We start from the raw sequence: 25092 nt of genomic DNA, 5'->3' as shown, positions 1-25092 counted from the left end.
ACATCAGTAGAAATGCTGAAGGTTAAATCTAACTGTCAAACTAAACTGAAGTCATACCACTTTGATGTGCACACTTATTAAATTTTTTCTCTTTAAAAAAAAAACTAAATGTGCATTATGATAAGATCCACTTTTACCTAAAGTAACCTGAGTTGACTAAAATATTTCAGAGCTCTTTCTTCACTGCAGATTTGGACTTTATTTGAAGTAAGTAAACAACTTCTTTAAAAGGCCAAATAGGAGTAAGTGCTTATAGACTTACTTTAATTAGTTAAGTTATAGTTAATTAAAAAAATCACCCTGCTGCATCTGCTCCAGCTACAAGTTTGCTTTGACTTCTATGAGAGAAACAGATTTCAGAGGACTTTAGAGTTTAGTTTGAGAGGAATTTCTATACTTGCAAGTGTCCTTTTCAAGTCTGATAAACCATTTGACTGCTATTTTATGTGAATAAATTATGGGATTTATTTCTCAATTAAATAATAAATTTCTGCCTAAGGCTCTCTCAGAAACAGAAATCTTGAGCTTAATGAAGGCTAATTTCTTGACTTTGATATTTGCTTGTATCCTTTAATCAGCCATGTCAGCAGCCTCTGCCTCAGGCGCTTTGTGGCAGTGTAGGAGTCACTTTCACCACTGATGCCCATGAAAGCAAGATTTCAAACAATGTTGCACATGTTGGGCAAATTTAAAACAGAAGCACATTAGACCTTCACCATGGTGCCAGATTACTGTTAAAATTCATTTTATATAGCAAACATAAGTGAAAAGAGCTCAAGCTCTGAGTGAAAAGACTACAGCACACGTGTCTATGGTTTAATGTCACCATCAATAAAGCTAAAGATGGACCGTTTGGGATAAATTGAAAACATTTTATTAAATGAAACTGAACCTCAAACAGGTTCTTTATTCTTTATAATTCAAGTGGATCCCCATCAGCTTCCACAAAGTGGTCAGTCAGTAATCTTCCTTGGGTCCACACAAAAACAACAATTTCTTTTTCAGTTTCAGTTTCTTTTTAAAACATAAAACAAAAATACTCAATACTCAATACAATACATACTGTATGTACTGTATCTACAGTTGACTCTGTCATATATACCTACACCATGTACATAAAGATACCTGCACGTAAATATTTATTTCAGCATCATTTGCACTATTGTCTACTGTTTACAAATGTTTGTTTATAGATATGTATAATAAGTTTATGTCTTTTTTGTTTAACTGTTTATTTATGTATGTGTTTGTACATTGAGATCAACGTAAAACCGGAGTCAAATTCCGTGTATGTGCACACATACCTGGCCAATAAAAGACTGATTCTGATAAAAACAGATACTTTTAAATTACACAGTGTCAATAAAACAAGAAAAGAGTAAGCAAGCCTCTGTCTGCCAGCCTCTGAAACATTTTACTTGGCACTTATCACACACTTTTTGTTAAATGTACTTAATCCTTAATACTTAAAAATGTATAGCCAATGACTAATGAATGACTTAGAGTCATGTTTCTGCTGTTAAACGTAAGAGTGGAGAAAGAAAAGGTTGTAGAGGTCAGAGCCATTCGCACTGGGAATGAAGCAGCTCCTGACTAACATTGTGTTGTAGTATTTTTTTTATCATTATTTAAAGATCGTGTTACCTTAAATGTATAGGATAATGGCAGTGGGTGGGATTTCTTCCTAAACTGGGTGGGTAGTTCCACGGAGATGCAGGAAAGAAAACCCACTTTACGAGCTTTACGCACGGGGCGGGCCTTTCATTCATCAAGTTGGGGGTGTAGGCTAGTTTGTTTGAGTTTCCATGCGCAGTAAAGCGCAGAGCAGTATTACCCCTCCTCCAGCGCCGTTCACCCCGGCCTCCAACACTACAGGGGTTTTTAAATAACATTTAATCAGAAGAATCAGTTTAAAGAAATCTGGTCATGCGATGCAATTTATTTCCGCCGGAGGAAAGAAGAACAAACTAGATAAAGACCGGTTGGCGATGATGGATTACTCAAAGGCGCAAATGGTGAGTGTCGACGACTGTTTGGTCGTGTTTGTTACAGTAACAAAGCCAATGACTGTTCCTGTAGACATTTTAAGCAACGTTTCCACTTTAACGACGAAGATTTCGTTTTTAGTTATTAATTAACTTGGGTTAAGCGGGGTTTTTTTTTTTTGTACGTATTAATGTAGGCCCGTACATACGCATTTAAATGCCCTGTAAAATAAAGTAGATTTTTCCATTTTTAAAACCGAAGAAATACGAAAGTTCATACTTATACATATAAGTAGCTTTTAATAAAGAAAAGACACACAAAGCTGTGTTGGAAACGTGTTTCCTGCTCCTGTTTCTCAGCTGAATTGATGTATTTTCTGTTAATAATTGCCTCAAGCCACGAAGCGCTTTCTGAGGCCGAAACTGACTCTTTGGAAACGTTTCACATAAACTTGGATATTTGTTTGGATCAAAAACCAAATAATTTTATTCAGACAATATATCTAATATTTAAGCATCAGTTTAGTAAAACTTTAATTTGCCTCTAATTAACCTCTAATGTTTCTACTTGTTGAATGCAGTTTCCATTCTTTATATATTTGCATAATTTGCTGCAGCACAATAAAGCAAAAAGGGCCTACTCAAACTGTAAAAGGTGGAGTAAGATATACAAATTCCTCAATCAATTTTTTATTTTTTTGTTCACAGTCAAGCTTATCTGAGGAAGGCAGTTCACAGTTCAATCCTGCTGGGGTGAAGCTGGAGGTGATGATGGAGCATCTGCAGAGACAACAAGGGGCCAAACTGGAGATGAACCTGCAAGAGAAACATCTCCTTCAAGCCCAGCTCCTGTTTGCTCAACATGCTGCTGCAGTGAGAGCCTCTGGCTCCAGACTAGACTCTTCATTATTTGGCAAAGCAGATGGACAGACTTATCAAGCAGCTCAACAAGCTTTGAACCGCCATCTCAGCAGAATAGATCCAGATGAAGAAGATGAAGACTCAAACGAGGAGGAACAGGAAATGGTGGAGCCTGAAGAGAATGATGATGAGGACGAGGACGAGGAGGAGGAGAACAACATGCCTCATCAGCAGGCGAAGAAGCCTCGACTCCAGCAGGTTGCAGGCTTCCCGTTCCCTCCTTATTCCACATCTCACTCGTCTGTTGTGAAGCAAATGTCCGAATCTCCACCTTCAGCAATAAAACAGGAGGAGGAGGAGAAGGAGCTGCTGTCTCCCACAGGCCAACAGGCCTTCACATCACCCAATGGCTTCGCTGACTGGGGCTATGATGAGCCATTTAAACAAGTAAGTTATCTTTTATTTGCCCAAATCAAGGCAACAATGTTTTTCTTTTCTGTATTGTTTACCATCAACATTTCTCTCATACATTACAGAAAAAACAAATCCCATTGTGATATCACTGTCACATTATACCATATCTGTTCACCTTTTGGATATATTGTAGTGATTATAGCTCCATTTTGAAGTAGTCTGAGTCTCTGGTGTGTGTTCTAACTCTTATTAATTGTTGACTTCTTGAGAGTTTGGCTCACAGCTGCCTGGTCTTCCCCCTGTTGTCTCACATGTGGAGGAAAGGAGCGTGTCCCTTTTGGCAAGATGCCCAAACTTGATAGTGTTTAATTACTCGCCAGGCCAAAGATCTCCTTCTTTTATACTCCACCTCATGTCAGACACTTTGAAAACATATTCTGGCCACCGCTGAGTTAATTGGTCTTGGCTGTGGTCCAATCCTAACTGTTTAAAGTGTCCGGGTAGGGCCCTACAGAGATCGGGTTAAAATGAGAGTAGAGGATTAATTAAATAGCCTCAAGCATGTACATGAACAGTGATTTAATGGTTAAACACTGAGGAATTGCTGGGTACGGTGTCCTCTCAATATATTAGCCAGATCTTCTTTTAAATATGAAAAGTCTGGTACTAAATGTGAGATCCACAGCTAGTATTTGCATTTATATTTTCCAACAGATATGTTTGGCTACTTATTGGAAACTAATTGGAAGGTTGCCCTTGTAGATTCATTTTCCCTCTTTATGGTGACTAATCTGATTGGTTCTTCTGGTGGGTATGTTTCCCTTGAAAAGGCCCCATTTCAATACAATATGATTAATGAGGCCTGTAGGCAGAGGGACAGCTGGGTTAGAGCCTCACAGCATACCAGCAAGCAACTACCCATAAAGTTTACTTACAGTAGTTTCAGTGGAGCAGAAGGGCCTTTTGGTATTTGCTATCAGAAGTTTTACCACCTCTTCTTCATTATTTAGGGAGATTTCATATTTTCTTGTGCTTTTCTTCACCCTCTGAGTTTTGTTGAGTTGCGTATGGAGTAAAAAGTTGTAAATGTAAGATCCACGATGGTTCAAAAGGTTACGTGTACATTAGCCTCTTTTAAGACCTCAACAGGCTCAGAACTCCCTGCTGACGTAGCTGTAGCTCAGTGGGTAGCTTTGCATAATTTAGCTGTCGCTTGGCAACAGTAAATGGCAGCTTAATTCAGCTGCAAGTAATCAATACATTATACGGCTACTGCAGTGGTAATGGATTTCCTTTTCTCAGACCAGCACACAACAGCTGGAGCAATGAAGAACATTTCTTCTGTTTTAGCTGAAGCACAATAATGAGTTGTGAGAAACTGTAAAGAACTTAATTGCATGTGTGTGAAATGGTTTGGATTCTGTTTTTCTATTGATAAAAGCACAATGAACATCTCTGAATCATTTATCATTAGAACAAATGTATGTGAAACATTTGCTGCGACCCATTTGTGTCATGATTTATGAATATCTTCGTATGCGGTCAGATTAACTTTGCATGCTGTTTGAATAACTAACAAGTAGGTATTGCTTATCATGTTTAATTTAATTCTGTTTACCTATGTTAAGCTAAAAAACAGTTACAGATTTCTATATCATTGCTAACTGCTTTGTAGGAAACATTAAGTTTATAGTAAAATGGTATGCAGCCGAAAACCAGACGCAAAGATGCTTTTCACTTTGCCTTAAAGTGTCAATATGTAGTTGTTCAATGAGGCTGTCTTATGTGACGTGCCTGTAGATAAGTTCACTTTGTTAGTCTTTTGTGAGTTAATTGGTGGCTGGTTGTAAAGATTTACGCTTGTTACCCTCTTTTCACCCTAAAGTTGTGTCCCTCTCTACTACTTCTTTAGCTTTTTCTTTCATTCTTTCATCAGTGAATATCTGGACAAAGCTGTACAAGCCTCACCATGCAGCCATTGTTCACTCCCTGTGTGCGGTCTCACTGTACGCCCTTAAATGTTGCATTGGTGGGGGTAAAAAGCCCCTTTTCACTCTCAGCCTCAGTTCATAGCTCAGCAAGGGGCAAGATAAATTATCTTGACTTGTTCTGGTGACTGAAGGCCTTATAATTTGATTTGGATTAAAAATGTCGTCCCCCCTGCAGTTACATTGAAATTTGGAGAGGGATATGCTTTAACTTTTCCTCTTTAATGAAGCTCATTGTAAGAGGTAGTTTCATGTTATTGTTAATGTTCGATGATTTATACAACATTTCAACTCAAGTGAAATTTCTTTTTTAATCTTGACTGGTTGAAAAGACATATTTTTACAGAACTACTTTTAGTATAGTAATATGCATTAACCTAATAATTTGTCATTTAAATATGAGTAATCTAAAGCCTAATAAAAAAAACTAGCCAACAAAAGAAATGTTCCTGACCTACATATTGAATACTATCAGGATTCCCAGGGCTGGATGTGTGAAAACTCTGTGAGCAGTTAACTGAAAGGTCTTTGTTAATAGATCCACAGTAGGTCTCACTTGCTCATCAATAAGGGGGGAAGGGTTTTATTTCCATTTGATGGTGAAAAGACTGTGGTGTTTATCTACCTTCACATCAATACGTTTTCTGGTGGGGGAGTAGAAGTCCTTTATTAGAAATTCTAAGCTGTGAAGCCATTAGATGTGTCAACAGCTCTGCCACCGCAGGGGCAGAGTTTTGTGTGCATGCATACAGTTGTACTGTTTAACCAGTTTAACAACTAAAAGAGGAAACGTTTACAGTGATTCCCAACCAGGGGTAACATACTTTTGCAATTAGGGGTACATAGAACGATCCTGGAGTAGCTCAAGTAAAGAATTTAAATTAAAAACCGTTATCTAAAAGTAATGGTTAAATGGTTCAAATGTCCAGGTTCTGCCACTACAAGACTTATTAGTACACATGCAAACCAACCTAAACATTGAGTTAAATTGGATAAAAGATTACTGTAACAATATCCACCTTTATCCCATTTCTAGTGCTACATAATATTCAGTTTAAAATCTATCGAAATGAACTCTGATAGGGCTGTTGGTGTACATCTGACAACAAAGGGTGGGAACCACTGCCTTACAACAGCTGTTTGGTGTCAGTATTTGCAGTTTGAGTTGTTTTTACTGTAAACAGTTAGACTGGAAGCCAACACATTATTGGTTCCCATGTATTTTATACCTCAATTGGTTAAATGTTATGGTCATCAACCCCAGGTTTTATCATGTTGCTATGCCAAACATTAAGTTATTTGGATAAGGTGTTTAATGTTCAAAATGATACATTTAAATTTAAGTATCAAGTAAAATCATAATGAGGGAAGGAAAACCAAAAACATGTCATTCTTTTGACAAACCGCAACCATGGTAAAGCATGTTTTGTTGTCTAAAATACAATTTGTTTCGGTATAAAACATGTTCACTGAACTGAATGTGAGCGCCTTATATACAGAAAGCAAGCCAATAATATATATCATAGCATTGTGATACTTCATAAGATGCAACTAAATCAACAATAATCCTAAAATAAATTAATGGTATTATCAGTTATGAGTAAAGATAGGAGGGATAATGTGGTAAAAATGATCAACTTAAAGTAATTGTAATGACAGACCATTCTTAAGACAAGCATCATGGCGCAGCTCTCTGTGCGCATTAGCAGGACAATAACCTCTCAGCAGGATTTTCCACACAGTTGCACACACTGCCCTCCACTCACATTTTTAACCTTTAACTATCATGTTAAGGGGGAGGTGATGGAGGAATAACATGTCATATTAAATTTCCTAATGAGCATTGAGCCTTTCATTAATCACCCCTTTAATGTGCACAACTTTAAATGAACACTCTTGGGGAGAAAAATATGCATTACTATATACACAGCACAGCAGTACAGACATCCAAGATGCTTACAATGACCAGCTGTTTACCATCCTACAGTAAACCATGGTTTCAGTGCTAGGGGAAAAAAGCAAGTTTCATCCACAGTACAGCACCATATGTACATCAGGTTTTAGTCTGAAGGAAGCAATTGGAAATTACCTTCTAAACTTGATGTTGAAGCAGGCAAAGAGGACAAACTGTTCACTGATGTTATCTCTATGTGGGTGTATTTACAGAGAGGAAGTGCCATCTGGGCTGAGGAGAATGACGGAGGAAAAGTCAGAGGAGAACCATCCAGGGACTTTGCCAAGGTCCGTATATTCGGTAGATGCATGTAAACAACAAAATGGCTGAAAAAAATCAGAGTAACAGTTGACCAGCTTGTTGCTGATGTTGTTCTTTTCCAACTTACAGCTTTATGAACTGGATAATGACCCACAACGGAAGGAGTTTCTTGATGATCTCTTTGTCTTTATGCAGAAACGAGGTAAGAGCCAAGTGAGCTCCTATTAATTAATGTCACTTTCATACTTTATCAACCAAAGTCTTCCATTGATGAACTATTTAACAATGCTCTTAAGGCACTGCTGATAGATTTATATTTTTATGTCAATGTGATTTTGGAAATTCCAATTAAAAGTAACAGCACGCCTTAACTAGTGTTAAAGCCAATGTCATAAGCTGCTGGTCAAAGTTGAGGTTTGACTGATGTTTGGATGATCTGAAAAGTGCTGCCTTTCAAAATGATTTACACCATTTGTTTTTGTGTAGGACAAAACTAATTTTAAGTGATCTTTTAAGTTTACTGTATTATGTAAATTACCCTGAATTTGCTATTTTCATTGATTTGAAACAAAATACATTTAAGATGTGATTTTTAAATACCCCAAGAGTTCAACAAAACAATCAGTCAGATCACAAGTACAAATGTGGCCAAACTGTGTCGAATATTATAATATTAGAAAAAAGCTGATCTATCAATGCAAAAATTAAAGGATTAAAACGTTTTTTAGTTTAGTTTTAGTTAGTAGTGTTTTTTTGTTGTTGTTGTTGTCCAAAATAGTATGAATGCAATTAAATAAATCTTGCAGCTTTTACTGACCACATCAAGAAAACACTAATTTAAAGTGGCTAAAATTGCATTAATTTTCAAATCTTACAAAAATCTAGGAATTTTTGAATTGTTAAATCAAATGAAATACCTTGCTGCTTTTAAAGCATACTTGTCTGTACATATAGTAGTAAAGCAGTGTAAGTACCATGTGTTAAAGACACTTGCAGATTCATTTGATCCAATGGAAACAAATCCTAGTCGAACTAAAATAGGTGCAGCCAGACACCATCAGCAATCTTTACTCTGTGTGCTAAGGACATGGCCATGGCAAATGAACGTGTGTGTTTGTGGCATGTATTTATCCTGAGCACAAAGTAATCTTGTTTCTTCAACTGCGTTTTAGCCCCCTTCATTAATTGGCTTTACTCCAAAAAAATCTGGATTGGAAGGGTTAGCTGTCAACTCTGTGATTGGCAGGCACTGCTGCTGGCTGTAAAATCACCCCTCCCCCTGTGCTCAAATCAATGCACCAACTGAGCTGCTGTTGTGGAATTATCCCCACCCCCATCCATCTGAAATAAGCTTAATTAGAGAAGTTTATCCACTCAGATTATACATGCTAAGCCACATTACCTAACATTAACCTCAGGCCCTCAGGTTAATGAGTCAGGATATATGTTCTTGTCTGTACCTGTCCACAATAGTGTATTTACAAGGTCACTGTTGTTTTTAAGCCAACTTTTCTGGAGTAGAATTAAAAGAAAATAAATGAATTTTGTTGTATTAATCCCCTCATCCACTCAGGAACTCCTGTGAACCGCATTCCCATCATGGCGAAGCAGATACTGGACCTGTACAGGCTTTATAAGCTTGTGACAGAGAAGGGAGGCCTGGTGGAGGTTATTAACAAGAAGATCTGGAGGGAGATCACCAAAGGTCTCAATCTCCCCACATCCATCACCAGCGCAGCCTTCACCCTCCGCACCCAGTAGGTGTCTATCTTATTTGTAACAGAAAAGCTCTAAAGGTTGTTGCATTAACAGAGAAATGCTTTAGGAACAGTCCGAGGACTCAAATGTGGTCCTGTATGAGGAAGTAGAGTAACGGATAATGTAACTGGCAATGTGAAGCTGCAGTAGGTAACTTTTATAAAAATAACTTGTTTTTCATATTTGCTGAAACTTTCACTACATCCTGATGGTAGTACATGAGAGCGATAAGCTGTGAAATGAATCAGGTTTCTGTGGCTCCTCTTAGTGCTCCTAATGGCATTTGCAAGAATCCACTGCGCCTTAATGAAAAAAACCAGTCAGAGCAGAGAAAGATAGAAATACCGGCATGTGGAAATTAAGACTTAACAATCAACTATATTTCTTGGCTCCTTCTTGGCTTGGTTGTTTTTGAACAGGCGCTGTGGATTCTTGTAAATACCATTAGGAAACACAGGGAACCTGTTTTTTCTTTCATCTCTCATATTGTCACATGAACTACTGTCAGGATAGAGTGAAAGTCTCAGCAAATGTGACAAAAAAGCTTTTTTTATAAAAGTTACTGAATTCAGCTTTAATATCTTATAAATTAAAAAAAAAATGTATATCCTGAAATTATTAAGTAGAATAATAATGACTAAAAAATTAAATGTATGTATATATTTTTTGTATTTTACATTATGTGATATTCCCTTTATGAAGTAATAATTGCAGATTACAGTATCACATTAATAAATATCTTTCTATTTTCAACTTTTTTAGAGAAACATTGATTACATTTTGAGGAATTATAACAGTAGTTATAAGAGGTAGTTATTATATTGTCTGCTTAAAGGTTTTTTGGAAGGCAGCTGGGTGATCTAGTGAATGATGAAGAATGACCATTAACACTCACCAGCTGTGTTCAATTACTTTCACAATTTGTGTGTGTGTGTTTATCATGTAATAGTAATCAAAGAAGTTCAATCAAACGTTTTAGCCTCTCTGTTAGCTTAAACATGGACATTTCAGTAACAGGTAGCCCAAATCGTAGTATTATTTGCTGTAGTTGACCACAACTGAAATGTTGAATTAATTCTCTTAATTAGTGATGCTAGTTTGCAAATTGAGTTAAAAAGCTAACTAATGAATGCTGCTGTCTGTTACACCCAGATTATTTTTAAAAAAAAAGGTCTCATTTGCTCCAGAAAATCTGACTCATATAAAACTTTCCCTTGAAGGTATATGAAGTATCTGTACCCGTTTGAGTGTGAGAAGAAAAGCCTGAGCTCTCCAGGTGAGCTGCAGGCTGCCATCGACAGTAATCGTAGAGAAGGTCGACGCCCCAGCTACACCAACAGCCTGTACCGCTACTCTCCCTCCCCGAGCTCTGCTCCTCACGCCCTCCTCTCTTCACCCACAATGCAAACCCCGACCGGACACAACGGCCTGATACCATCCGCTAGCCCAAATCTGAAGAGAAAGACAGGTATGGTAGAGCGTGTGTGGTGTTACATTTGTAATACTTGCTGAATTTTGTTTTGACACCAATCTATTAGATATTTTACTATTAAACTAGTTTCCACATCATATTCAGTCATAAATAAATCACTCCCTTGCCGTGGCTGTGTTGTGGTGATACTTGTGACCTCTAATGGCTTAAATCTTCCCTCACATTTAGCAGATTTATAATGAAATGGATAATTTCTTTTTACAACTTTAATATAGGTTACATTGAACTGCTACCATGTTGCCATTTTCCTTTTCTTTTTCTTTGTGCTTGTCTTCTGATTTCCTGCCATGTTTAAAATTATTCTCACTTTTCATCTTTTTCAAATCAGAAGAGACGTCTACCCCTGTACTACCCAGCCGGCTGCCCATGGCTCTGACACTGAGCCAGCAGCAGCAGCAACTGGCACAAGCTGCCACATTGGAGCATCTGAGAGAGAGACTGGAGCGAGGAGCAGGAGGAGCTGCAACCGACGGTCCAGACAAGAAGATGATGCAGCTGGCGGAGGAGCAGCAACGCCTCATGCAGCAGGCCCTCCAGCAAAACCTCCTGGCCTTTGCCTCTCAATTCAACCCCATGAACCTCAAACATAACAACGGACATGGTGAGTTGCCTTTGCTGACAGGCAATATCATAACTTTATTTCAGGAAAGTTCATTAATCTGAGAATTTTGTTTTTCTTCCACAGAAAGCAAACAGGATATGTCTCTGAGTATCTCCACTAATGGAGCAGCCAGTATCAGTGTTTCTGTGGAGGTCAATGGCACCATTTACTCAGGTGAGTAATTAGACGTTGAAGGAAAACAGATTTTGTCATTTTTACACTTTGGTTTTATACGGATTAAACAAACAAAATATGACATGTTAATTAGTGAGCTTTATAGGTTCTAGTAGGGGGATTTGTTACACCTGGCTAGCTGTTTCCCTCAGCTTCCAGTCTTTAAGCTAAGCTAGCCTGCTGGTTTTAAATGTGTATATATAGTGTAAACCCATGAGAGTGGTATTGATTGTCTCATCTAACTCCAAGCAAGAAAGCGAATGAGCGTCTTTTCCAAAATGTTGCATGTTTTTGTTTTTTGTTAAAACGCCTCATTCTAAGGTAACGAAAACTCAACAATTCTTATTTTCAGGTGATTGTACACTAATGAAAACGTACCTAAGAATATTATATTTAACTTCTGCCAATAAATCCTCCTAGATGTTACACACTCGACCTTTAATGACACTAAATTCTCCCTTGAAGTTGGTGAAAGTGAAATTTGAATTGTACAGTACATGCTTTTAAATGATTATTTTATTTTAACGCTTTTTTTGATCTCTACATTGTAGGAATGCTGTTTGCCCAGAAGTCAGCTGCTACTGTAGCATCGCAGGCTGTAACTCTGGCAGGAACGAGTGGTTTCAGTGCCCTCTCCTCCTCGCACAGTCCCTCCTCTTCATCATCCACCTCCTCAAAGGGACCAAATTAAGGCTCGCTGCCTTTTAAATCTCTTCTGATCATACACAATGTACCTCTCTTGTCAGATGAGTCCTTTGTCAATTATAGGTAAAATCTGCTGCAACACATGAAGCATTTCAGTTTATTTCTAGCATTGTTTTACTTTCACAGTGTAATGTGCTTAAGATTTGTCTTGTCAAGAGGACATTGATTTTGACCTCATAAGCTTCCAAACTGACTGTAATATAAGTTCAGGTCACAGTTCACCTTAGTGCCTGTTAGAAGCTCTTCGAAATGTAGTGGAATTAATGTCTTAAAGAGCTTTGTCCAGAAGTCTCTTTAAAGCAAAAATGCTCCAAAAATGAATCAATGCTTAGCCTCTTTGGGTGTCAACTACATGTATAGCTAATCATCAGTTTTGTAGCTGCCTTTTTCCAAAGTAGGACAGTGTGGTTGCCAAAGTGCACCTGATGAAGACCAAAAAGCCTTAGCTCAGTCTCATAGCTCCTGTTTGTAACTGTTTTGTGGAACATTGTGTATCCCTCTGGTTGGAGTTTTATGTTTTGCATTGTCTTATTTTACTTTTTGTATTTTTTATTTAATCATTTGGCTCAGCTTCAGAATTACAAAACATTTATTTCATGTCAGCTGTGAATCAAAGCCAAAATGTGAGAGACAAGATTTATGTAGGATGGAAGTTATACAAATATACCTCAACTGACTTGCCTTGTTGGTAAGTTTCTCTGGAATTTCTTTTGGACTCAGGAATGTCCTGTCATAATATGTCATAATATATTGCTGTGTTGTATTTATATAAACGCAGAGAATGTATCGTTAATGACTTCAAGCTTTTGACAAGTGAACACTAAAACAGTGCTACCTCACTCTTCTAGAGAAATATGCAATACTTAGTGCAGCATGTGTTCATTTAGCCATCTGCTGAAATCTTCTGTATGTGGACAATCAAGTAAACATATCATTGCAAACAAATGTCACTGTGAACTTGACAACTGTAAAAAAAAAAAAAAAAATCAGACTTAATGTTTAACTATGTTTTGGTCTTTGATTAACGTCTTTCTTGGACATGTGGCCATGAGGAATAAAACAATCTTGTGTGCTGAAGAAAGTTTTTGTTTCTCATTGTTTTTGGCTTTATGGACATAAGTTGAGAGATCTAGTTATTATAATATTTCAGCTTGTATTTTTAAATTGTGTAATAGTCTTATTTTGGCTTGAAGAAATCCTTAATAAGTAAATAAGAGAACATTTTATATCGTTTGACAAAATAATCTCAACTCAAGTTGAATTTATACTTTTTTTTTTTTTGAGATTTCAACTGCATCTCATAGTCGTCATCATAAACTGAGCTGAGATTGTTTTGTCACAAATACGGATCCCAATATTAAGAATAAAGCTTACAAAGTACTTCAGTTACAAATAAAAGTGAAAACACATGATCAGTTAATAAATATGATGCATTATTATAGATTTAACTAATTAGTTCCATCTTGAACAACTATAAAATTTAAAATGCTACTTACACATCCTTAAAATAACATCCAATAATATATAATATTGTGCATTATGAGTACTTCTACTTTTGATATTTGAAGTATGTTTAGCTAATAATATGTTTGCAGGACTTGTAAAAGAGTATTTATATTGCAGTACTACTGCTTTTACTCAAGCAAATGATCTCAATACTTGGAAAGTACATATCAAAAGAAAATAATACATTAATGAGTGGCCAGAGGGGGGTAGTATTTCCTCCTCTATACAAGAAACACAAACCCTTTCAAGTTCAGGGGTTTTATGCATCTATAAAAATACGCATTTATTTGTATTTGCACTTTATCGTCACTTTGACATATTGAACCGTAATATCCTTTAATCAGGAACCTAAAAAAAGCTGAGAACAACTGAGATTTTTTTAAACAATTCCTGTCCTGGATTTTATTGTCAATTAAATTTTGTTACTGTTACATTGGTGACAAACAAAATGAGTAAGTATTTCACACCATATTATGTTTATCAAGTAAAAATCTACACATTGTGTGTATGGAAGAGGAAGAGTTAATTCCTGAACTCTGCAACAGACCTATAACAGAGGTTATACTAAAGGAGATAAGAGCTCATGGGTCAGAGGATGAGGACGGGGGATGGGTTGCAGGATTTACTGCTGGGATAGTTGTTCTGTAGTGACACTGCTGGACTGGCATCTGGAACACTGTAGAAGAATGATGCTACAGGCACAATTTAGAGGTATTATGAGATTGATATCTCCGCCCACGGTCCCCGCCTGCCCTGCCAGGGAGGAATAATACCGGCCAAGTCACTCTGCAGATGAGGAGATCACTGATCTGGGAATACTGGAAATAAAAGCAGGAAGATTTTTCAAACTTGAACAGGAAAAGACACCTGCAGCTACTAAAGTTCAGGAACGAGGTCCATCCTATATGAGAAATTGTTTTTATGAAATCAGGGGATATCGTGTAATTTGCATGTTTTGTCAAACCTGAAACTGATTAGTGATTATAAATATCCAAGATGTTTTAATGGGATACAGACGTTTTGTGCCTTTGTGACTTTGGCACTCCAAAACAATGGCTTTGATTGATCCTCTGGAGCAGAATTACGTGGGGAAATCTGTCCAGGACTGAAAGCCAGAATGTATTTTCATAAGTCAAGCAAATGATCTTCTTTACTGGGACCTATGGGCTTCTACTCGTGAATGTTTTGAAATAGTTTCCAACAAACCTTCAACACACTATTGGCACCATGCCTTACCATGACGAGGAGTACCCAGGTCAGCCTCTGTGGCAGTCTGTGCTGCTCTTCTGCTGTAAGGGTATGATTGAGGGCATCATGGTCATACTCTTCTTTTGGCTTCTGGTGCAGGTCCTTTTCACCAAACAACTAGAAGGTATGGTTTTAAATGGGGTAGGTTCCGGTTTCTTTAAGTCTAAAAACATACTCACATGTTTATATTTATGTTAAAAGAGTTATTGGTCGCTGTAATAATTCCTTCTGTCCATATTGGACTCATCCCAACATGTTTCAGTGTAAATAGCTAGAGGAAAAAACCTGTTAACCAAAGCTTAAATAAGGCGTTATCAGTGTGACTTGTCAACGTGTGAAATCAAGTGCATTTTCCAAAGTTACTCTGTTTTCAGTACAATATTCCCTCTTTGTGTTACTTTTCGTCCTCCGTAGCTCAACAAAGACCAACTAAATTCTGTCAGGGGGAATCACTCTCAATCATTCTGTTCACTGGAATCACATTAGAAAGGGACAGGAATTATTACAGCGATCAACAATTTTTTCAACATGAATATAAACATTTTAATATTTTTTTAAGATAGACTTCAAAAAAATGTGAACCAACCTTTAACAGTGCTTTAACATGAATGCATTCGGTGTATGGTTTGTGTTATGTAATCCAGGTGTTTGGGGGTAAATTACAATAGTTTCTAAACTGCTTCCATCTGACTGATCTTATTATCCTCTCTTACAGTTCATCTCCAAATTCTTCTTTTGGTTGGACTGATAGTCTTTTGTCTGTGTTTGGTCCTGGGGTGTATCCTGTGCTGGAGGAACAGTCAAATTTGTCCAGTGAAAGACAAAGATCCTGTGACATCAGCACCAGCTCCTTCTGAACCTGTGACCTTTGCCCAGAGCCCGCCTCCCTCAGCAGTGACGACGGCGTCTAGGCAGCAATACGAAGAGCTGGATGGAGATTTACTCGAGTACCCTTCTACTTTCACAAGCCCTGCCCCTTCAGAGGGTGAATTTACCTCTCCGACATTCTCTAATCGAGCTACAGCTGCCTCTGAGCGGAAGGAGCAGCCAAAGTCTTATTTTTCCCTGCGCCGCCTCAGCACACCAACACTAATATCACCCCTTTATAAACCCATAGATCCCAGTTCCCATGTTTCCCTGTCTGCATTTCCCAAACTGGGACTGTTGTCCAAAACCTGTAAGGCTCTGCAGAGGCGTTGCACAGTGTCTGGGGGTAGTATATCTTACAATGAACACAGCAGGCTCACCAGCCCCAGCGGTCTGTGTCCTGTTATGCCTGAAGAACCAATTCCACTGGCTCCACTGAACTATGGCTCCAGTTCCAGCTGCCAACAGCCAATATCACCAAAACCATGCCTCCATTTCACTATGGCCTTCTCTCCAGAGCAGCAAACCCTGGCAGTCACTGTCCTCAGCCTCACTGGAACACCCCACACACTGGAGGACGTATCTGTGCTGGGCAGCCTGCCCCCTTTGTACCCCTGTCCCATACAAGCCTCTGCCCATAGCAGCCTCAGCCCTGAGACCCACAGCCTGGTGCTGCTTTTGAAGGTGAGCTCTGTGAAGGAGCTCCAAAGGTGTGTACTGAGAATAGCCATATACACACGGGAACCTCCCTGCCTGGGAGACACCGGACTGGGTGAACTGGAGGCCGAATGTGGAGGAAGAGACTGGAGAGCAGATCATCCATTTCACTTCACAAAGGAGCTTAACACAAATAAGTGGACACTAAAAAAGGTAGTGGTGTGTTGAATTAATGTCTGTGAGCAGGTGTTGACTTTATTTTAAGGTGTGTAGAGGTATGTTCAGATTAACCTATTACGTAGCACCTGGGCAAAAATCAGATGGTTGGTAATCCAGCTTTGCATGAAGGTTACCAGTTGAAATGATATGTCTGTGGCTACTGCAATTTTTTTTCTTTTGTTCTGTGATGTTTAAATACTACAAAGCAAAAGCTGCATTTCCAGCTGATTGAGGTTTCTTTCTCTCTGCTCTTGGACCTTTTGGCCTTTGTCTGCAGGGTCTGATCTCACAGGATGCAGCGATGTGTAAGGGGCTTAGTTGTCCTCCACAGATCTTCATTTTGCTTCAGTATCAGACTCTGGCCCATCGCATCAAGGCCACAGTCCTCAGAGCAGATAACCTAGACAACCTTGTTCACACATTGGCCGCAGCAGGTAAAAGCAACATTTAATGTCACTTGAATTTGATTTAGAGATCCCATAAGACATCACGCATAGAAGCATTATGTAAGCATGCATGGGCAGAACTAACTTTTGCTTTGCAGGGGCAGAGGTAAAGTAAAGAGGTAAAGTAATTCCCTATGTTTGCTTTTAATGTTTAGGGGATTAAATGATGTCTTACTGGACCCAAATGTAGCAGGAGATCATCCCTTTTTTAATGACATTGTGGTTTAATCCTTCACTATTCACAATCCTCAGAAAAATGTTCCAATCTCCTCTGGATCTCTGATCTGTCAGATCTAATCTTTGTTTGCATTAGCCTGTCTAAGCATGATGCAATAAAAATGATTCCATACAAGCCTGTCCTGTATTCAGACCCATTAGATGTTCTCATATCTGTTTCATGTACAGTATGTCATTTAAATCTGACTTGGATAATCTCTTTTTGTTTCATATCTAATTCTGAAAGTATTTGTTCATGAATATTTAGACTTTACAGAGAGTGGACAGGACTGCATTAACACAGATAAAGATGAGTAAAAAAAACCGTTATGTTATGAATTCTAGTGCCATGTTTTACTTGACCACCGTATAGTGTCTTTATAGGGGAAAAGGCATTGTGAGGACAGTGAAAATTCTTCTGAAATGTTATTTTTAATTATTTAAATTTTTAATAGTTTGAATTTTATTTTTTTAATGCATGAACACTGTTGTGTGATGTAATCCTTCAAAATGTCCATGTTTGAAAATCATGCATTAGATTTAAATATCTAATACAAAGACCCAGGTGGATTAAGAAAATGCATGCTTGTCTGTAACTGTGGGGTTGGCAGCTACTAACACAGCAAGGAAAGACAAATTTAATTAATTTAATTAATTTACAGAAAACAAACATAACATAGTTTTGGCTTTGTAGTATGTCAGCTTTTGAATTAACCCTTCTTATGATGATACAGTTTAGTGTTCTCCTGCCATTTACTGTGTCCAATTTTGTTCATTTGTGAATCTGAATTTTTGTGTTGTGTTATGTTTACTCTATAATTTACATTTTATAACCTTTGTATATCTGTTGAAGGTGAAGAATACCAGGTGGTGATCAATCTGCATCACGAGGGCACTGTGATCAGCCACAGAGAAACTAAAGGAGGGTCCTGTGCTGTGTGGAATACTTCTTTCCTGTTCGACCTGCCTCCAGGAGACATCAGTCAGCTCCCCCTCATGCTCGAGTTCATAATCATGCAGGTAAAGAAAGCATTGGAAGCTCACAATCACAGTATTCAATACATTTATTTGTATTGTGACTTCCCTGTGAATTCCATATCCCTGCTCCTTCCTTATGTGACAGAATCAGGTCCTTTCAGATGATAAAGTTCTTGGTCGAGTCCAAATCGGTGCAGAGGCTGCAGACGCAGGACGTGCTCACTGGAGGGACATGTGCAACCTGCAGGTGGAGCAGGCCCGCTGGCACACTGTACAACCAGAGCGTCTTTAGAGCTGAGAAACAGTGGACCTGAGTACTGTTTATCAAATGATGTGTTCACTGACACTGCAGTTTTGATGGATGGATATATGGGCACTCAGCAATATAAACTCTATAATGGCCTTATTTGAATGTAGCAACCTGTGAATTATTTGGGAAAGTATTGGAAGTGCACAAAAGGACTTTTTGAACAACAGAATATATGCTTGGAGGCTTTTAACAAAACAATGTATTTATGAAACAACAGACTAAATGGATCTTGTACAATGAAGAATTAATCAGTGAGTCTTCTCTAACAGTAAAGAAAGGTAATTAAACTGAGCAATTAGTATTTATCTAGAAATACTCTAGTATTCAGTCCCTGTGAGTAAAACTTTGTCCTCACTTGATGTACAGTATGTAATACAAATGTACTTTATATATTGTCATGTACATCTGTAATTTCACACTTTTGTTGGCTGTAGTATTTTCTGAATGTAAAAATGATGTGAAGAACCGTATCATGTCATATAAATAAAACACACTTTTGCATGAGGTAGCCTGGTGACTTTTATTAACACTATTGTCTGAGGTATAAATATTCAAAGTGTTGCTACCACTCAGTGATCTTCTGTTAGAATGACAAACAAAAATATTACAATCATTTAACTTATAGCTGAAAAAGCTTCCACCAAGTATCACCTCATCAGAACCTCTTTAAATTGTTGTAGTGAGTTAGTACTTAAATTTAATTTTAGTAAAACAACAAATAAGCAAAAAGGCACAAAGTCGGCTGGTGCACCACCCTGCAATAACTGGTGTACAGTATATATAGACCTGTATATAGCAAGTTTTTCTCAATGCAGCCTTGACAAAACACCTAATTTGTCCTCTTCCTCCTCTTCATCTTCATCAGGGCTACAGATATTTATAAACTCTGCCAGGAATATTCCATCAGGATATAAGGTAGACAGTGGTCTCTTCTTCTGCTGCAAGTCAGTCTCGTCTGAGCAATAAGATAGGTTTGACTTGTCAACTGCAAAATACTTGTCTGATGAAGGGGGACAGTCCTGGATTGGCTGCTCGCTCCTTGGTGTGGCTAAATCTGGAAAAGGGGGGAAATAATTACACCAAGATTAATAATTCAAAATGTCAAATCAGTGTGTTTACATACAGAAGACAGAAGGTCAAGGAAGGAAGAAGAGAATATATTTGAGATCTGGGACTTATCCACCAGAGGTGATGACAAAAGTAGCTTGTTATTTTATTAAACAGTCCATATTAGTACAGTTAGGCGTTAGTGGATATGTCCCTGTCTGAGATAAAGATATGAATCCCACAGTCTTCCCAAAGGCCACAAACTATAAGCACAGCACAGATCACAGCACATGTCTAGATACTAATGATTATTACACTGATTCATGCACAACTTCACCTTGTAGCAGATTCTCATTTTTTGCCTTCAGATTGATGATTTCTGCACTCATAGTTGACATCTGGCAGAGAAGAGAATGGTTTCAATAGGCCTAATTTCAGATATTTGCTGTATTGTTTTCAATGAATGCTTTCCATTCAACCAAAAAGAAGTGTAACTTCAACTTCAATATTTAAGATCTTTTGTCACACACTGTCTGTAGTTTTTAGAAGGTCGAATTAGCAGTTATTTCAAAATTAAAAGCTGTATGTATCAGCACTCAACACCACTTTTTAATGCCTTAATCATATATCTTTTACTGACAGGTTCTCTGTTGTAATATCATCACAGACTTTCAATAAAAGACAGTGACAGACTGTAACTCTTTCCTATCCTCTTATGGTTGAGTCAGATGTGTTCCAGTCAAGCGTTTCACTCCTCATCTTTAAATCTGATTATTTACAGAGTAGAGTCATATGTGAGATTATAGCTGAACTACATTCACATTAGGTTTAAGTGGTTATGCAGCCAGCCTGACACCCCTCCCCATGTCCTGTATGCTCTTTGATTAAAGCAGAAGCTGGGATTAGTGCTGTCTGCACATGTGGATGTATGTAATGAATGAATGTGCGGGTAGTTCTGTTAATTTTACATAATCTGTGCACCACGATTTATGCCATTAATTATATTAATTTGCATCAGTTGCAGATGTTAATACATAATTTAACATCCTGCACATCCTAGTGTGCATACAGGCATATAGATGGTCTTTTGAGTGGTGTGGTGACAGAGGTTTAGGGTTTTTAGGAACACATGTATCCATACATTGCCTGTTTAGGCTGATTGTTTAGATTTTAAATTTGGTAACCATTCTACTTAGAGTAACCGTAAGCCTCTACAACCTGTTGGCTTTGGTTGTGGACGTTTTCCTCAGCAGTCCCATTTGCTGGCTTTCGCTCTTCCCCTCCTGGCCAGTCACTGCTCTCCTCGTCCTCTTCAAACACTGGCATCAACCCTGAGCCATGCTGCCAGCTCCTCCTGTCTACTGCACTCTGAATGAAAATTAAAACACACAAGACGTGTTCTTTTTTAACATATTCACATTAGTGTAATCTATTGAATCGCTATCAGTGTTTGTAAGTCAGGATTCTCATATTTTCTCAGTTTTTGATTTGCGGAGGCATCTCACCCTAATTACTTTAGGTGTGGGAGTCCAGTCTTGTAGTGAGGAAGCGTCAGTTGCTGCTGATCTGTTGTCAGCCTTTCCCATTTCCTTTCCTTCTCGCTCCTTAAACAGACTCTTTAACTAAAAGTTTGGTAAGATACAGTATATTTCTCTTAAGAGGCTTATTGTCATTACAACAGGTATAAAACAAGCTACACTAGCAGTTCTGCAAGGCTATACTCTGTATAGCTACATGGCTAATGTCAGCTTATTAACAGGCTCGCAATGATAATGCTAACAGGAGGATGTTTAGCATGTAATGTTTATGAAAATGCAACTTGAGTAAATATATTTTAGTATTTAGTTATTTAGTATTTACTTTCCAGAGCTGCTTATCACTACTTAGTACTAAATACAAAGTATAGCTAAGGCTGATGGGTTGGTTTTGCTTTTGATGACCAAATTAAAATCTTGACCTGATGATGGCGCTATAGGCTATGACCTACAATTCATCCTGTGAAGATATTTCTATCTATGTCAAAATTTCATGGCTAATCTCTTCAATACTTTTTGACATAAATCAGTCTGAATTAAAGTAGTGGGCCTGGGCTGACAGACCAACATTACCATCCCTAGAGCCACACTGCTGGATAAACAAAGGTAAACTGAAATCATTTTGGCATCATATATACCTGTTCAGTGACCATCCTCCTCTGCTGCTCCGTCTCGAGATCAACTGGACAGACAGTTTTATCCTTCCAGTCTTCAACAGATGGTTTTTCATCTTTAACCTATATACAAGGAGTCTGACATTTATTATGTTCATCACAACCACAGGAAGCCATCTTTAGAAGTGTCGCTTTTTATGAACTTTACCTGGTAAAGCTGCCTCAATGTTTGAAGCTTCTGCAGCTGGTTCGCCCTCTTCTTGCTCTCTGAAAACAGGTGGACGAAGATGTTTTAGAGCTGAGCGAGTAAAGAAAATCAACACACTGTCCTCTGTAACTTTTTCAAGGATCATACCTTCTAGCTGGGCCCTCAGAGAGTCACTGGTTGAGACGTTTGCTTGGCCTCCATTATCTTGACCCTGTCCAGAGGACCTTTTCATGAGCTAGGAACATAAAATAAAGAAAAAAAAAGATTTGTTGGTTAATTCCCCATGCAAAACACCTACTGTATGTTTAGGGTGTAGCGACTGCACCTTGAGCTCCAGAGCAGAAATCTTGAGTTGAGCCTTATTTATTTCTGTTTCTCTCAGCTTTTCTTGACTCTTCAAAGCTTCTTCCCTATCACAGTGAGGATAGAAACCAGTCAAACATTTGCTTCCTAGTCTTTAAAAATAATTAACCAATCTTTCAAAGAAAAGCTTACTTTTCCCTCAGTTCCTTTTCTCTTTCAGCCAGTTTTTGCTTCAACTTTTGAACCTCCCTGCTTTCCATACACACCTATTAATCATAAATGTTAACTGTCAATACTCCATAGACAAAATATTTACTCTGAATACATGTTTACATAGAAATACACCATGGTATGACATATGTAATTACATCTCCACTGTTCAGCAAATTCAGTTCAGTGAGGGAGGAACATCTTGTTACCTGAGGGGATTTGATTTGGCTGCTGTGGGAGTCTGATGGTGATTCCCATAACAAAGAGGATTGTGATAAGCTGATAAACAGATAGAGTACATGATAAAGAGACAGATCACAGAATTTCATTTTGAGTATTTGCTGATGGTGCATTTTGAAAATGGAAAAACTCATCAAAATCCACTCACTCTGTCACTGTCTCTTTGTCCTGAGTCTGCATTGAGGGTTCACCACCTGCAATTACAAGGTCACAGCAGTTTAATGCACTCTTGTGTTTAAAGAATAAAATAATATTAATTCTCAGAAATTGGATGCTTGCTGTACTTAAAACCATAATCTTATTTAGAATATTTTTAAGGTTTAGGTGTCTGCTGGGAATTCACTATTACCCAGTGATAAAACTTAAGCCATTATATCCATCTTTGCTCTCTCCAAAGCCACCAGACTAAACAACATATAAACATATAAAAAAAAACATATATATATATAACATGGATCTTTTTTATACAAATATATGTATACAATATTTGCAAAATGTAGAAGAGTACAAGTAGCACAAAATGGAAATACTAAAGTAAAGTACAAGTACCTCAAGATTGTAATTAAATACAGCACTTGAGTAAATACTTTGTTACATTTACCTTTATCTTTATATCTCTTAAGAAGTGCCTGACTCCTGCTCCTTTCCAGCTCCAGCTCCTGTTTGCATGCGTCAAGCTCAACCCTCAGCAGTGAGTCAGATTCCTTCTGTTAAAAAGCATATAGTGTTAATAACCCATTTATATATCTACTGTATCTTTAACAATTAGATCATCTTAGTGCCCAGTGCCTGAGTAAGAAAATGCTCAAGCATTAGCTTTTCAGGGATACGCTACCTTGGCTCTGGTCAGCACTGCCTCCATATTAGCTTGGTGCTGCAGCAGATTCTCCATTTCTTCTCTATAGGCAGGTAAAAATATATTACTAAAACAAGACATGTGTGATTTAGACAGTCATTAGTGTAATTAGTGATTTACAATATTGACTCACTTGTCTTTCTGGGCCTCTTTAAGTTTTTCAGTCTCATTTGCCAGATGGTCAGCTTCTGCTTTTAGCTGAAATCAGATTTTAACTTTTTAATTTTGTTGCATGCACTTTTGTGGTATAAACTTATTTTCAAGGGAATGGTAGAAGAATATAGCCTAACTTCATTTCTGGAGTTATTCTTTTTGAGTTCCTTTAGCTCCTCCTGTGTGGACTGCAGGGTCAAAGCCACCTTTTGCCATTTCTCTCTCCAGTGTGATGCCACAGCTTTCAGTTCCTCAATGCTCTGGACTCTCACAGCATCTTGTTTCTGATACTCTTCATCCTGCAGGTGTAGCTTCTCGTCCTCCTCAAGGACCCGAGCCTCCAAACACTGGCACTGATCTTGCAGTTTCAGTTTTTCTAATTCCAAAACTTCCACAGATTCTCTGGGAACACAGTTTGAGTGTATCATTAAAGAGGGGCAATTATAATACACTGCATAGCTGATAAGTTAATCTTCAAATATGGAAACATTTTGTCACCATCACACCTGAGCTGGCAGCACTTTTCTTTCATCTCTGTTAGCTCCTCATGTCGACCTTCATTTATTTTACTCAACAGTTCCTCTTTTTCTCTGATCAGCTGAGAGCATTCTGCCTCCAGATCTGTGATTTGTTTGGAGCTGATGACCCTCTCTGCTGTTATCTCCTGTAGCTGAGACTGTGATGTTTTCAGTTTCTGCTTAATCATTTCCAGCTCACACGTCAGCTTCTCATTTACCTGTATAAAGACACAACAGGGATCATTTAATAAAAATTCTGAAAAAAAAAATCAAAAAGCAGATCTTCTTTCTCCTATACAAGACACGAGACATTGACGTTGTAGTTAAAGATCATTTATGTTACCTGGTTCAGGGGATCTTTGTCAGACAGAGGAGGCGCTGTCAGTTTGGCCTTCAGTTCTTTTATATCATCCTCCAGCTTTATCACTTGAGTCGACAAGATTGCCTTTTCCTTATAAGAAATAAAAACAATTTTCACTTTGTAATTTCTATTGTAAAATTGTGCAATATAGGATGAGGTAATAGTGAATCACAGACAGGAAAACTGACCAAACATGCTTGGCTGATCTTGTTGTTAGCTTCCCTCAGTTGTTCTTGCACTTCAGAGTGATCCTGTCTTGTGTGGCTAAACCTTTGATTCATCTCTTCTATTTGATTCAACAGCGCCCCCTGTGTCTAGGTACACAGAAGATAAAATACACACAGCCTAAAGATGTGAATATAAAAGAAAATGACATTACAACAAAATGTTGGTATTTCCCTTTATTT

The 25092-nt window shown here is 38.0% G+C and overlaps 1 protein-coding gene across 1 annotated transcript; it reads left to right on the top strand.

Moving 5' to 3' along the window:
* Positions 1 to 1785: 1785 nt before the first annotated feature.
* On the top strand, positions 1786 to 13179 carry LOC118330009 (AT-rich interactive domain-containing protein 3B-like). The gene is made up of 9 exons (XM_035664375.1): positions 1786 to 2015; positions 2694 to 3293; positions 7415 to 7489; positions 7593 to 7665; positions 9037 to 9220; positions 10442 to 10689; positions 11042 to 11314; positions 11399 to 11488; positions 12040 to 13179. The coding sequence occupies exons 1-9, from the start codon at positions 1932 to 1934 to the stop codon at positions 12177 to 12179; spliced, it is 1767 nt and encodes a 588-aa protein (XP_035520268.1). The 5' UTR covers positions 1786 to 1931; the 3' UTR covers positions 12180 to 13179.
* The last annotated feature ends 11913 nt before the right edge of the window (positions 13180 to 25092 follow it).

This window comes from Morone saxatilis, unplaced genomic scaffold (assembly GCF_004916995.1).
Source record: "Morone saxatilis isolate NCDOM2014 unplaced genomic scaffold, NCSU_SB_2.0 Contig2, whole genome shotgun sequence".
Lineage (NCBI taxonomy): Eukaryota > Metazoa > Chordata > Actinopteri > Moronidae > Morone > Morone saxatilis.
This window is presented reverse-complemented; position numbering and strand designations above follow the sequence as displayed.